The 15,982-nt window shown below is 38.4% G+C and overlaps 2 protein-coding genes across 4 annotated transcripts; one reads left to right on the top strand and one right to left on the bottom strand.

Moving 5' to 3' along the window:
* Positions 1–1,248: 1,248 nt before the first annotated feature.
* On the bottom strand, positions 1,249–7,406 carry LOC129244942 (protein three rows). Its single transcript, XM_054882865.1, has 5 exons — positions 6,960–7,406; positions 4,985–6,883; positions 4,082–4,912; positions 3,822–4,010; positions 1,249–3,163 (listed from the first exon to the last, which is right to left on the bottom strand). Exons 1-5 carry the CDS (start codon positions 7,275–7,277, stop codon positions 1,460–1,462), a joined length of 4,941 nt encoding a protein of 1,646 aa, XP_054738840.1. The 5' UTR covers positions 7,278–7,406; the 3' UTR covers positions 1,249–1,459.
* A 1,745-nt stretch (positions 7,407–9,151) lies between these two features.
* On the top strand, positions 9,152–14,176 carry LOC129244819 (putative sodium-coupled neutral amino acid transporter 10). Of its 3 annotated transcripts, XM_054882687.1 has the most exons (6): positions 9,152–9,335; positions 10,384–10,501; positions 10,612–11,020; positions 11,429–11,577; positions 11,644–11,780; positions 11,842–14,176. In XM_054882687.1, the coding sequence occupies exons 1-6, from the start codon at positions 9,249–9,251 to the stop codon at positions 13,771–13,773; spliced, it is 2,832 nt and encodes a 943-aa protein (XP_054738662.1). In that variant the 5' UTR covers positions 9,152–9,248; the 3' UTR covers positions 13,774–14,176. The 3 variants fall into 3 exon arrangements, with proteins under 3 accessions (XP_054738662.1, XP_054738663.1, XP_054738664.1); XM_054882688.1 differs by lacking the exon at positions 9,152–9,335 and having other exon boundaries at positions 10,400–10,501; positions 10,586–11,020; XM_054882689.1 differs by lacking the exons at positions 9,152–9,335; positions 10,384–10,501 and having other exon boundaries at positions 10,812–11,020; positions 11,410–11,577.
* Positions 14,177–15,982: the final 1,806 nt, after the last annotated feature.

The following is a 15,982-nucleotide window of genomic DNA, read 5'->3' as shown; positions in this document are numbered from 1 at the left end:
AATGGCGGATGTACACTCAATTCTTCCGAGAAGATCGCAGCGGGGCTTCTCAATCGGCGGGCATTGTAGCATCGGCGTCAGTGACCTGAATACAATAAACCAAACATTTTTTTGTTTATTAATGTCATAATTTCTATATGAATTAAACAAAAATGGAAAAAACTCGCGCAATAAAAGGCTTAAAAGCAATGAATTTTGGAGCGAATTTCCTACTATTTTGTTTCGAAAAAATATTTTTTTCAAAACAATGGATCAAAAAGAATTTTGTGTTTTAATTTTACACTGCTTCTTGATGGGGGAAAACACCAAAATACCGTTCAAACTAAGCAATGGCTTGGAGGTCGTTATGGAGGATCCACTCCATCAGAAACAACAATAAAACGATGGTTTGCTGACTTCCAACGTGGTCGTAGACACACCGATGACCCAAAACGCAGTGGACATCCAAATGAGGCGGTAACACCAAAAAACATCTAAAAAATCCAGTCGTTTTGAATAATCGAAAAGTGAATTTGCGTGAGTTAGCTGGCATCGTAAAGATATCAAAAGAACAGAACGTATTGGCTTTATATTGCGCGAGCATTTGACTATGAGAAAGCCCTGTTCAAGGTGGTTGTCGGGTTTGCACACTATTGACCAAAAACAAGAATGAATTGATGATTCTGAACAATGGCAAAACTACATGAATTGAATTTCAAATTGCTCCCTCATCCACCGTATTCGCCTGATTCTATTGCCAGCGACTACTGGCTGTTCGCAGACCTAAACAAATTTTCGCCGGTAAGAAATTTCGCTCGAATGAAGAGTTTATCGCTGAAACTGAGGCCTATTTTGAGGCAAAAGATAAATCGTTCTACAAAAGTGGTATTGAAATGTTAGAGCGACGCTGGAATCATGCGTTGTTCTCACTTCTCAGCCCATGTGTGAAATAAACATTTTGGCGTTTAGGTCGCCCTTCAACCCCAATAGTTAGTGGAAATGCCAATTAAGAATGAAGGACATTTTTTTATTAAGAGCTGTTGTGTTGCAAAAATGCCATTGTTCGGCGAGAGACAAGCGCTGGTAGAAAAACTTTCTGACGCTCAAGCATACTGGGAATCGAGTTGGATCTCCGCGGTTCCTTTCTTAAAATTATAACTGCCATACGATTCAGTTCCGTTCACGACGAAGAAACGATGGAATGAAAAAAGTCTACTGGTATTATTTAATAATTGAGGATTTGCCACTGTATTCAGAAGTGCTTTCAAGTCTATAAAAAATGAGTGCTTGCTTTATTAATTAGCTACGTTCAAAAATTCGTTGTTCAAAGTAGAAAATATAATATAATAACACACAAAATCAAGTATCTACCAAACTAGAAGTCTAATATGTAGACTGAAATTATAAAAGAAACATAGAAAGTGCAGCGGAAATTTAACCATATGAAACGTAATAAATATAACATGAATGTAGTTTGAAATTATTGTCTGGCACGTCTGCTCAGCGTTCTGCTGACGGTCACGGGTGGAGCAACATTTTCGTCGCTTTGTTTGTTGGGCGTTTTGCGTGTAGTCCGCGGACGCCCACGAGTTGTACTGCCTTTGGTGGTGGTGTTCTCTTTGCTCTTTGGTGCTGTTTTTGGTGCGGGTGATATTCTAATTTCGGTATCCTTCGTTATCACCTTTAGGGTTCGTACTTCGGTTTTGGTGCGTGTATTCAATTTAGTAGTAGTGGTTTTAGTCTCTTCTCTGATCTTTTCGACCACTTGCACGTGCAGTTCATTCGGTATTATTGTGGCTGTCTCACTCGTGGCACAAGTGCTCATTTCCGTCGATGCTTTATTTGTATTTGCTTCCTTATTTTTACGACTTGTTTGGGTTGTGTGAGGTGATTTTTTGGTGGTCTTTTTGGCGTTTGCAGTTTTTGGTGGCGCTGTAAGTGTGTAAAAAGTGGACTCTGGCGTTTTAAAGTCATCAGCGTCATCCGATATGTCAATGATTTCTGGTGTGTTTGGTTTGTGCTTTTGTGGATTCAATGTTGGCGTGTGACTCTTACTTGTGACTAAAGTATGCTCCTCATGCTCCAGCAAGTCAATCGTTTCAATTTTTTTACAAATATCAAAAATATTTTCACGATGTTTACTAGCTTTGCGAGCGCTTTGTTTCTTCGCATGGGTGTTAACCACGGTATTTGTAACGTCATTTCGCTGGCTTTTGGCATCGTCACTGTCCAATAGATCAACCGATTCGATACGTTGGCATTGATTCAAAATATCGTCAGTGTCTGTTTCAGGTGTAGAATTTGACGTATTGCTGCTCGCTTCACTTGCTGCTGCTCTGATTGCACGCAATTTTCGTGCAGTTAATGATTTTGAGTTGGTTTTCGTGTTAACCGCACTTGCTTTTGCCGGAGTTTGCAACTCAGCTTCAGCCGCCAATTGTTTTCTCATTTTTCTCACACTCGATAATGCCGCTAAAGGCTGCATGGCTATTTTATTATGCACCAGTTTCTCTATCGTTTCACTAGCCCCTTGCGCCCCAACAGCAACTTGTGTGGATGTGTGCTTTGGCGTACTCTCACTGCCGTTAAATATTTCGAAGCCGAGTGTTGTCACCTTTTTACGAGCACTGGCTGGCACCACATTCACCGTAGTAAATGTTAACAAACCTTCCCCTTCCGGTTCATCCAAATCGGGTGAGACGTCGAATGCTAGTGCACGCCGCCAGCCAGCACAGTTCCTACTCTCTGGCTTTACAGACATCTCTCTCTTGGTGGCGCGTAATTGCAGTAGAAGATTTATTTGATACACAGTGTCTACATTTCCCCTCATATCCGTGCAACTAACAAGAGCCGATTTAATACAGCTCAACGCCTTTTCATATTTCTTATGCAAACGCAAGTAATTAACATAATGCTGCAAACTTAGCAGCTGGATGTTCTGAAAACTGATCTGTAGAATAGTATTTTGCTTGTGGTCCTCTAGCCATTGCTGACTAGCTTCATAAAAGTCCTCTAGATTGTCGTGATTATCGGCAAGAAAGTAGAGTCTTGCATTCAAGCAGCCAACCATGAAGCAGCACCATTGAAGAATTTGATACTGTTGAAGCGTATCGTTGCCTTGTACACATAGAAAACGTTTGAGACTGCTTTCTCCTCGCGTTGACGGACTAAGTAACATTTTCATCTGTAAAGAATTAATGCAAAACATGTAAAAAAACTATAAATGAAAATACTGAGAGAAACGATAAGTTAGTTTAATAATGAGATTGAGAATCGAGTATAAGGCGGGAAGATTTTTCGAGAAATTTTCTAATAAACCTTACTATTACTAGAAATTACAGTACAAATTATAAATATTAGTTTGGGGGAAAAGAAATCCATTATTTTTATTTCTTATTTTGCGCAAAAGGTTTAAAACTGTTTTATGGTCGATCTTTAGCTGCCGGTTTAGATGGCGGTCAACTTGGATTATTCCTGTAATTTTATCGACATTATCGACGTTTTCTTTAACATCAGAAATGTTTGAACGAAATCGACGAAATTCCATTCTCAATTTCAACGGCCTGGCTTGCGTTTGCGCATTCGTCAAAGAAAAACTGTCAAACATGCTGAATTTTCTCTTCGTTGACTTCCATTGTTAACACCCTGTAACTCACAACTGAATGGAACAAACAAAAAACAGCAAAAGAATGTTTTTTTGTTTTAATTGCCACCTTGAAAACGAGCATAAACTTTAAATTGTTTGATCGATACTTTACGAGATTCGATCACTACAGCCATATACCCAGAAAATAGTGGATTTCTTTTCCCCCAAACTTATATTTTAACTTTATCAAACGTACAGTTTTAATGGGTGTTGCATTGAGCGGTATCATTTTACGCAGCGGTTCCATGCCCGAATGCATTAAATCCCACGCTGTATTACTTGTCGGTACTGCCAACTTCTTTTCTGCAGCCGCCTCCTCACTCATTTGCCGCAGATATTCTAGGCTTTTTACTCCCAATATGTATTCAATCAATTTGACTTTGATCTTTAGAGAATATATTAGAATATGAGACCCAAATACCTTTTCGGCATTATTGGCATTTTCGAAATGCTTACCTGCGCCTTTTTTAAGTACTCCATTTGCAAATTAATCCACGCCCACATGGCTAGTATTTGTATTAAGCGCAAAGCTGAGCCTGACTGCAACAGAATCTTAAAAATCCCAGCGAAATAAGAGTTGACCAAATTATCGCACAAACGATTGGCTGCACACTCCGCAACCTGTGTTATAACGCTCAACAACAATATCGTATACGACATTAGTTCGCTTCTGGAAAGTTTGAAAAAATCGCCACGAAAACGTTCCAGAATACCTTCCATTTCACGTAGCATGCAACGCTGAGAAAGTTGTGAATCTATCTGATGTTGATCATTATCTAGATGCTTCCACAAAATACGAAATTTAACCATGTCAACAGTGCCAAGTACCACATTATACTTGCCCTGCTTGTTGGGCAACTCAGCATGCACTTGCTGCACTAACTCAAGCAAAATTTGAGCGTAGCTAAGCTGGCCATTTCGGGCATAATAATGCGCTACTTGGCAGAGGCATATGAGGACATAATTTTGTAAACTGTTGGTAAGCGTAGGGAGTTGTTGGGTGGCGTGTAATAGAAATTTTTCTTTACGCGCGACTTCTTCGGCTAAATTGATGCCTTTTTCTGATGTTAGAAAGTACTCACTATGTTCACAAAAATATGTTAGGCTTCGAAGTGAATTGTACTCATCGTCGATTGTATTTGCGATGCGATAGTGTAGAATCCAAGCTTCAGTGGCTAAATCTAAGTAGCCTGACAGTTGGAGGTAAAGCGATAAAGACGTCACATCGGTAATGATAGCTTCCCAGTCGATATGCACTTCATTGTTGACAATTGCTTCTGTGTCCGCCTGAAAAAGACGATTTGACAGTAATTATTTTCAAACCATATGTTTTTTTGAAATACGAGATATTTTTCATACTTTTTCATAGAATTTCCGGAAACATTCCAATGCCGCTTCAACTTGCTTTATTAATTTTACCTCATTTGCTACAGTTATCATGGCAAATTCTTTGCGTTGCAACAGCTCTTCCAGATTATCCTCTTGGCATTTTATTTCCACTGCTAAAATATCTTTCTGTAACTTCAACGAATCGAAAATAAGCGCCGTGTTTATATGCGCCGCACAGAGGTATTCCAGACGTGACAACCCCGCAGTTTTTTCCAATTTCTGTTCTATCTGCTTTTTCATTTTGCGAAGTCGGGTGGCTACTGCTGGTTGAATATCGCCAGAGCCACGCGCAACCAACGTCTCGCCGTACAGCGTTGGACTGCAATCCATTAAGGTCAACTGAAGTTGTTCGTTAGACTTGTGATACTTGAGAAACTCTTGCGTCTCCAACCAATGCAGTAAATGTTTCTGTGGCGTATCCAGAAAAACCTTTAGGGGACTATGACTTTGCAAGTTTAATTGTAAAACGCATTGACCAGATGTGATATGGGGCGAGTTGGTGTAAAAGTTGCCAATGCTATTGCGTAGATGCGAAATATCGGGCCAAGTGTATTCCTGGATTTTTGAGGCTATGTGTGCCGCATGTAGATCTGCTGTCAAACTGGCGTCGCCCGCACGTAGCGTCATTTTATATAGCCGTCGTAATAGCAGAGTCCAATCTTTGATCGCGAACTTGTGTCGAATGCGTACAAGAAATTCAACGAGTGTAATACACAATCGTATTTGCAACGGTGTGCGCATATCTAACGTAAGTTGAATGATACGTGCGTAGATCAACTTCAATTCTGCGGACTCAGAAGTTATACAGGCGAGCGAATCAAGCACGCTAACACCATGCCGCATCACCAATAGCAGTTGCGTACGCAGGCTGATGAAGAGTTCTTCACTTACTCCAGAGGTGTCATCTACTGCTATGGCGTAGGATGAATACGCTGCCAGCGCACTAACAACCAATGAAATCATTGTATGTTTTCTGGCGCTAGTGCAGCAATCTAACTTTATTAGTTTCGTTTCAACAATGCGAGGTGCCAAACGTATGCAACCCAGTATTAATTCGAAATGGGCTATGTAACATTCAATACTATTCATATGCTGCCAAAAGGAACCGAAGGGTGTTGAGGGGTGTTGTTGCAGGTGTGTGAAAAGCACTGCTATAACAACAGGCACATCTGTAAACCAACGCTCTTGCATCAACCCCTCCCCATAACGGTCGAAGAATGTTATTAATTTTCCACTAAGATCTTTATATATTTCTTTGAACTCCCCAGGATTGGGCAATCCATAGACTAGCTTCACAAGGTAATAAAGTAACGAAAATACGTAGTTGGCGCTCTTGTCATTTGCAAACACAAACATGTCACGACATGTGCGCAAATGTCGCAATGCTAATTGCTGCTGCAACCTATCTGACACATCTAGCTGGAAGAATACTGCGAGTGCCTCTATGTGGCGTTGAGAGTGAGCTTGCACGTCCTCTTTTGTTGGCTCCGAGGTACGAATGCCCTTCAGAAGAGCAAAGAAAGCATCATACATTTGTGTCTTATTAGCCGGCAGAGATGCGAGAAAATTAAAAACTGTGGAAACGCGCTTTGGCACTAAATATTGCACAAAATCAGTTATCAACTCCGGGTATGTAAAATTGTCCTTCTTGTTGCAATGCAACATTTGCATGAATAACTCTTTTAGTGCGTCAAGAATGCAGGCAATGTGCTCTTGTGCCAGATGGGCATTCACGCGTGTGTGATGGTGTTGACCAAGTAAATGTTGCAGGTACATACCTAAAACCACTTTGTAGTCACCTTCACTTTGAAGATAACTTGGGAAACTAGCCACAAGGTCACATATGATTTTAGCTTCTGCAAACAATTTCTGATGAAAGAAAATTTAGTTTTTATATTGGAGGTAAACGCATACATATATATATACATATTGGTTTTCGTCTTACCTTGTCCGCAATTAAGTGGTGCAAATAACGAACATGTTCCAGATACATTGACCAGTATTTAGCGCCTATTGATGGCTTTATGTATTTCGATAGAACGAGAACCAATGTATCACAGTAGACGCGATTATGCTTGCCTTCAGGTTTCGCAGCAGCAGAACAAATGGATCGCAATATAGATAAAGCTAACTTCACTCGATGCTTATCGGAGTCCTTATTGTCATCCTCTCCCAGTGCTAGCAGCTGTTGTTGAACACTATGCATTGCACTTATGGCCATTACATGCGTTCCCTTAAACGCTGCTTCACATTCGACTGACATTTTTGTTAAAATAATTTACAACTTATATATGCCTGTCAGAAAATACTATCCCGTGAATACAAAACACATTTACCCTTCTCGTAGTTAAAATTTTTAAATATAAAAACAAATTTATTTGCCGCTTCTTCAGTGCAGCCAACCTATTGAACATTTTATTTAAGTGTTGCCGCACACATATAGAACGTTGCCATTTTAATTGAAAGCAAAACTCTAAAATTCCTCAATGAAGTAGCATTAACAAAACTTTTGCTCAGCTCAATTTCTAAAAAATTATAAGAAAATACTTTCGTTACTGTAGTTTTTACAAAAGAATGATAGAATACAAGATTCTATCATCCCAAGTCGTAACGTCACCACAGAAATCAAACAAACGGGAAGAACTGAAATAATAAGGGAAATGGTGTTGTTTTTGTTGTTGTAGCAGCATAAACATTCCCCATACTTACATACGGTGAATGCTGCTGGAGTGACAGTCCTTGACCGGATATAAATCCGGGTCGTTTCGGTAACGTAGAACCGACTGTCGTGGAAACGTAATAAGTGAAATCGAGCTGTTTGGAAGCTTTTACACTTTTATTATGTCATTAATTATTATGTTATATTACTATAAAAATCTGAATATTCACTGAATGATTTACAATCAAATAACTTGCACATACAGGTTTCTTCTTTTCTGACGTCACTTCTTCTGTATTGTATACTTCGTGGTTTTTACATATATAATGAACCAACGTATAATGAAGCATTTATCCGAGCAAGATATAATGAAATATTTATCTTAAGTCATATTTACATGAATTTGCAGCACGGTGTACAGAATACAAAAGATGGCCGATGACGTCAGTACAGCGAATATGCAAACTTTGATTAACGAGTTATTTGTTTGTGAATATTTAGCTTAAATGGCTTGTGAATATTGAGATTTTCAAATTAAATAAAAATAAATCAAATTCAAGTTCCACGTTGTTCCCGCGATAGTCGGTTCTACGTTATCGAAACGAATCGGATTGATATCCGATAACAAATTCCACGTGTTAATTTGTGAAAGCATCAATTGTAACAATCTTCCAATGCAGGTTTTTTCGCATTTTTTTTCGATAACGCCGTGGAAAAAAGTGTGTGCATGTGTGTGCATAATCAATTGTGTTTGTCAATTTCAACTTGCTTTCGCTCACACTTCCTCTTATTGTTGAATCAGCTTATTCTTCTGTTTATTTGTTAACTCTATTTACTGGCTTTACGGCAAATAGGAAGGCGCAATCTTGTATTCTATCATTCATTAGTTTACAGTCATCTGGCATCATTCTTTATTGCTGCCGATTGTTTGTGTTTTTTATTTTGATGTTTTGTTTTAAGAAAATACTTATTTGCATTTGCTTTGTCAATCAACAAGAAATATGTTCGCAATTTGAGTCAGTACGGAAAAGTGTGCCACAGCGTCAGTAATTTAAAAGTTTATTTAACGCAGTGTTATTGAAGTACCTTTTTGTACTAAAAGTATAAATCGCTAAAGTGGGTTGTGGTCTGGCTTATCTATGACAATGTTTATTTTCACTGCTTAAATGAAAATACATTTCGACTGATAAATGTACGTGCATATTTATTTAGAAATTCGACCGAAGCGGTTTTGTTAAGGCTCAATACTTAAATAAATTTTTCTGTGCCAACAATTGCATTTATTGACGATCTAGAGAAAGTTAATAGTAACTGTTTGGAGTTATAACTGTACATACAACCACACACAGCATTTCTTCGCTCAACGCCCACAAAATATTTAACAGCTGTAGCCAGTACCCAGTTTGGTTAACGGCATTGACGACGGCGATGACTGTTGTTGGCGCTGTTGCCCCTAGACCTTGACCTAATAACCTTCCCGGCTTTTAACCCGATAACGATTATTCGTTTGTAATAAACAATAAAAAATAAATAAATAAATACGGGATAGCCACGGTTTCTGGAGCGAGTGTTAGTATGCTGGCTTATTCGGGGCACATAATGACGCTAGCCAATAGCATCATTGGCGTGGGAATACTAGCAATGCCGTTTTGTTTTCAAAAGGTGAGCGCATAAAAATTTATTAATTTTTACATTTCTTTTAAAGGCAACAAAGTTGCTAAACTTGAGAGACTATGAGTCATTAGTGAAAGAGATAAATGTTTATTGGGTTTATGACATGCTGATCGAACGTTATAAAAGATAAGATACATATAAAAACTTTAGATATGGCCCAAACAATGAAATTAAGTCTTCGCATATTAAACATGCATGCAAATGTAAATGTATGTGTGTAAAGGTATGTAAACGCTTGCTGAATTAAGTGTTTCAAAATCGCACTCAGTGTTAAATACAAACCCCTCAAATGCAAGAATATCCATCTAAACTTTATTTTTATTACAAAATGTTGAAGTGAGATCAGATTTTATTTGAGTACCCGATTCCAGTTAAGTTGGGCAAAAGTGGACAATGGAAGTAGTGAGGTAACCCGACAATGCTACGTTCTAAAGTTTCGTAATATTTCAAGACTAGGAAATATTTTGAATGAGTTTGTTACGATATTGTTCATTGCCAGTCTTCGTTGCTCCAATGATAAGAAATGCCATCAAGAACCTAAGTTTTTAGTCGTGGCAATGAAAAGCTAAAAATAAACCTTGGCAGGCGACTAAAATTATTAACTGAAATTGAAAAGAAAACTTACAATAGTTTGTGTATGTGTACATAAATGGTTTTATCTAAATATGTAAGTAAATACACAGACCTCCATATATTTTGTTCTAAACTACAGATAAATAAATATCAGCAAAAACGTATTTCCATTATAGGTTACTGCCTTTCCGCGTACCTTGAAGTAATGTAGTTATTTTACTTTGTCAATACCAAATAAACGATTTTACAAGCAAGTTGCTGAAATTAACACTTGGAATTAGCATTTGTGTTTGGGAAAAGTGTAGATCGATGCTTAGCGAGTGCCTCAATATGCAATATTCACTATTGTTAAACATGTGAATATTTTTTGTTGCACTTTTTTCGCACCTATGCTTTGAATATTAACGCTATGTACTTTGTATTACACATACATATATTAATTTGAATATTTGCTTCATTTTAGTGCGGCATTGTACTTTCTGTTCTGTTGCTCATCATCAGTAATTGGATTACTCGCTTATCTTGTCATTACCTTATAAAATCATCACTGCTGACACGACGCAAAAGCTTTGAGTTTTTGGGTAAAGTAAAAAACTTGCCAATTTATGATCGTAGCAATCGTTACATTTTTAAACTAATTACAATTAAACAATTTTAAACTTTAGTTTTTCGTACATTTGGAACTCAACAGGTTTTCATGCATTCGGCGCTTCGGGCAAGCTACTAGCTGAGCTATGTATTATCGGATATCTCTTCGGCACATCCGTAACATACTTCGTTGTGATGGGCGATTTAGGGCCGCAAATTGCCACAAAGATGTTTTCACTCAACACTTCCGAATTTCCACATCTCCGAACTTGGGTGATGATCGGTGTAACACTCTTCTGTATACTGCCATTGGCTATGTTGAAAAATGTGGATAGCCTTTCGACAGTGTGCGCTGCATCGATAGGATTTTATATCTGTTTGGTCGTAAAGATTGTGTTGGAGTCCGAGGCGCACATTGTGACGCATGATTGGGTCGACAAAGTGGAATATTGGCGTCCAGCTGGCATCTTACAATGTTTACCCATTTTTAGTATGGCGCTGTCATGCCAAATGTAAGTGGAACTGTTCTCACTGATTTCTTTTTCTATTTCTACAATTTACATATCAAACGCTCGTTGTAGTTGTAATAATGACTAACCTTATTATTATTCATTATTAATGATCGAAAATATATAAAATCGAGTGACATAACACATCCTAATTATTACAAAAAAAGAAGAAAAAATAATAAATAGCAATAGGTTACATATTATCAGCTCACCATTGGCATATCTTGTACCATATAAAACTAAAACTGGTCAGAAAAATTTGCATCTTATCTATTTCTTGTTTTGGAAATTTATCGTAAAATCACTCTTTTTCATACGCCTCATTACCGCTAAGCTATTAAAATACAACTAAGCCTCAATTTATGTAGTTTCCCAAATGTTAAACTTTTAAGCGAAATTCACATTTGTCAGGCAACTTTTTGAGGTGTTCGAGAGCATCAATAATCAGAGCGTCGAAAAATTGAATGGAATTGTACGAAACGCAACATGGATTTGCACTTTTGTGTATATAGCTGTTGGATTTTTTGGCTATGTGGCCTTCTGCACTCAAACATTTTCGGGTAAGCAATGATATGAATTTTTATAGTTTTTATAAAAACAACTAATAAATAACTAAATATGTTTAGGCAATATTTTGATGAACTTCTCGCCCTCCTTTGGCAGCGATGTTATCAAAATTGGCTTCGTGTTGTCGGTTGCATTCAGCTTTCCACTTGTTGTGTTCCCTTGTCGCGCTAGTATTTACTCACTTCTCTATCGTAAGGTATTATGAGTATATAATTTTGTACAATTACATATTTTTAATTATAATATCATTTGTTTAGGGCCACACTGACAACACCGGCTATATTCCAGACAACCGTTTTAAGGTGATCACTACCTGTCTTGTTGGTTGTGCACTTTGCATCGCTCTAATGATACCCTCGGTGGAGTTGATTATCGGCTTAGTGGGTTCCACAATCGGCGTTGCCATTTGCATATTGTTTCCGGCATTCTGTTTTCGGAAAATTGTCAAAAAGGACTCTACCGAGCGTTCTTTGGCGCAGTTCATATTCATTAGCGGCTTTTGCCTAATGGTTTTGGGTACTTATGCTAATTTAAACGCAATTGATGAACGACGATCTGGTGCGCATTTGCATGTGTCAGAAGAGCTGGAAAATTCGAATTTCGCGAGACCAACGGAAAAAGTGAATGTGAAATCACAAGACGCTATTGCACCCTTTCAACAGCAAATAGGGAAAATAAAATCAGAAAACCAATTTGGTGAATTGAAGTTTAAAGAAAATGATTTGGGGCTCAATGCAAATCAGGTAATTGAAAACAAGCCGGACGTTTTGATGAATGCAACACCTGCGCGGCCGGTTCCGCCGTTACCTGTACAGGATATTCATAAGGAAGAAGGCAAACCAAAAGCGAATATGGTAGCTGAAAAGCAAGAAAGTAGCTTCAACGTGAATTCAGTCAACCCAGAGGCGATAATAAATGTTGAGTCGAAAAAAAATGTAGTCGACGTGCATAAAGTGGACAAAAATAAAGAAGGCGAAAAGGAATCTGCTGCATCGATTCTACCTAATCAACAAGCGGCGCAACTGCAAAACATTCCTCCACAACTGCAAAGCTCGCGGCCAAATCAAAAACAGCAAACAATAGATAAGGATGCTATAAAGAAGGAAGAAGAAATTGCAGCCGAAGAGTTGAAAAATGGCCAAAAAGCGCCGAAAAGCAGCAATGATGTCGAACTTAAGGAAACGCGAAAAGAATTGAAAAAGACAAAGGAATTGCTGGAGCGCACTGTTGATGAACTAAAACAAGAATTGGCTAAACAGAATGAAGAAACACATAACATGGTTGTTGAAAAGTTGGAGGAAGTAGTGCAAAAAGTTGAGCAAATCGAAAAGCAGGTCCAGCATAATAATCCCGCGCAAGCACCCACGCAGGTCAATAAAGACAGTAAGGGCATTTTGCCACAAAAGCCAAAAAATGGGCCAAAAGAAATTGCAGTGCCACCTACAAACAATGGGGATCCACCTAAGCCAGAAAAGATTCAAAACCGCCTGGATGAGAAACCATCACTTCTGAGTATACTTTCTGAGCAGCCAGCAGAAACGCGCGACACACAGCAGGTTTATGAGCCGCTCTCCTACAAAACTGGGGAACTGATTGAGCAAGTAAAGAATGGCAGCAAAGCGGAACTACCATTGCCACTTCCCTTGGCCGTATTGATTAACGCGTCAAATATTAAAACAAATAACAAGTCAAATATACATGTCCGACCAGTAGCCGATAAGTCTATTAGCATTCCTCCACATACCGCCGATAATACTAGCATACCCATTAAGACTGACAACTCAACACTAATAAAATCAAATGATCCACCGATGGCACGTTTTGGCCAAACACCTATTGAAGAAGAGAAAGAGAATGTAGAGGCTATACGGCGAGATATACTCCAGTTGAATTCCGAACGAATGAAAGACATTCCATCCTTAGTTTTATCAAGAAACGAAACAGAACATGACGCTGACTTGGCTGAGGCAAATGCGCATCATTTGAGGCAAAAACGCTCGAATACAAAATTGAATGCGCCTAATTTTGAGTCAAGCAGTGCGAAATCGCAAAGCAATAATTATTTGAGCGAGCCAAATACGGAGCAATTACTAGCACACGGAGGAATAAGTAATGCAATCAATTTTAAAATTCAAAATATCGGACGAGAGCTGAGATCAGTCAAAGAGGACAATGAAGTGAAGCATTAAAATGGAGGCTGGCATGGAAGAAAACCGCTCAAGTACTCATCATTTTGACTATGTTTCAACATGCTGTTATGGCTCTTTATTTCTGAGGTGAAGCCAAGCTACGACATATATTTACACATATATGTACCTCTATATACTGCGTGAATGTATTTATGTACATATGTAATTATGTGCTGTTAGCTCATTATGTATAGATGACTCAAATCCATTATATGCTTAAAACATTCCTACCGAACTCTTAAACTTTTCTCGTAGATTTCCGTGTACCAAGCCGTCACTTTTGCTCTGAGTGCATATACTTATACATATACGAGTACATACACATGTTCATATTTTTAAATATGTTAATGTTTGTACGCATGTTGACAAGACTTGATAAAATAAATATTTATTTATTTATATATTTTTTACTTTTATTTACACATCTGCAAATTCAAGTGCTAGTTTTGACTAAAGCTTCCAACTATGAATGGCTTGTCGCAGAACACAAAATTAGACACGCTGTTATTTTAAATCTTATATATAAAATAAAGTCAACTTTTTGTGTGTGTTCGCTAACCGGCCATGTCTTTGCACCGAATTAAACCAAACTTACACACATTGTTAAGTAGGTATTGAAGATGGTTTACGTATAGTTTGGATGCCTATTGGTGGATAGGGCTCGAGATATAGGTCAAAACGTGGACCCGAGTAACCTTCGGATGTGTATGTACAATATGGGTATCAAATGGAAGCTGTTGGTGAATGCTTTAGTTCAGAGTATTTTTCATGCCGCTCCGTGACTAGGGTCTCGAGATAGAGACCAAAACGTGGTATTGAATAAAGAAATAATAATATGAAAACCATATCTTTTCTGTTCTAAACCATATCTATTCTATTTTAGTGTGCCCAGCGAAGCGGGCCGGGTTTGCTAGTAATAAATAAAATAATAACTTCTGTTAGGTGTTTGTCCGAGCTCCTCCTCCTATTTGTGGTGTGCGTCTTGATGTTGTTCCACAAATGTGGTTTTAAATAGTGTGGCATATTTGTTGTTTTTGCAGACTAACGAAAAGACTGCGAATGCTCCTAAAGAATATTTTCTGAGTGTTGCATGGAAAGACTCCTAAGCGGCAAAACTCTACGCCCGATTACATATGAAGATAACTAGAAAATGAAGAAGAAGAAGAATAAATGTATCCTTTTTTGGGGACTTGATATAATTCCAATGTGATAACCGCTTTGCTATTTTCCAGCGGTTGGAGCCATTTGAATGGAATTGTGTTACATTTTTAATAACAATAATAAATAGCGGCCGCCGTAGCCGAATGGGTTGGTGCATGACTACCATTCGGAAATCATAGAGAGAACGTAGGTTCCAGTCTCGGTGAAACACCAAAATTAAGAAAAACATTTTTCTAATAGCGGTCGCCCCTCGGCAGGCAATGGCGAACCTCCGAGTGTATTTCTGCCATGAAAAAGCTCCTCATAAAAATTATCTGCCATTTGGAGTCGGCTTAAAACTGTAGGTCCCTCCATTTGTGGAACAACGTCAAGACGCACACCACAAAAAGGAGGAGGAGCTCGGCCAAACACCCAAAGAGGGTGTACGCGCCAATTATATATATATATATTAGGGCGGGTCGATTTAAAAATCGCTCATTGCTCTGTGAAAATCGTATTCTAGGGATCAAAATAAGAAACTTTGCCGAAGTAACCATACCTCTAAAACAAATTCTGATGTCCCCCAATTTGGGTCGAACGAAAAATCCCACTTTGACCCATTTAGAGTGCTCCGATCGAGTCCAAATGTATGACCGACCCCCACTACCTTTGGACGGCCGATCCACCCATGACAGAGGCACACCCCGTGGAACTCCCCTGGGGGGTTCCCCATACAATCATTTCAAAATATCACCATTTTTGGCCTTTGCATGAGAAAAGAAACTAAAAAGTTCGACCCAAATTGGGGGACATCAGAATTCGTTTTAGAGGTATGGTTCCTTCGGCAAAGTTTCTTATTTTGATCCTTAGAATATGATTTTCACAGAGCAATGGGCCATTTTTTTGCCTCCCCACAAATCGACCCGGTCTCATATATACATATATTATATAATAAATATCACTGAAAAATAATGCGCTTTTTATTCATAGCCGAGTTAAATTAAATTGCAAACGCCAATTCCGATGCGCCACCCTGTACATTCGGTTTCAAATAATCCAAGTGAAACAC

Source organism: Anastrepha obliqua, chromosome 4 (assembly GCF_027943255.1).
Source record: "Anastrepha obliqua isolate idAnaObli1 chromosome 4, idAnaObli1_1.0, whole genome shotgun sequence".
NCBI lineage: Eukaryota > Metazoa > Arthropoda > Insecta > Diptera > Tephritidae > Anastrepha > Anastrepha obliqua.
Note: the sequence above shows the minus strand (reverse complement) of the source record. Positions and strands in the feature narration are given on the sequence as shown.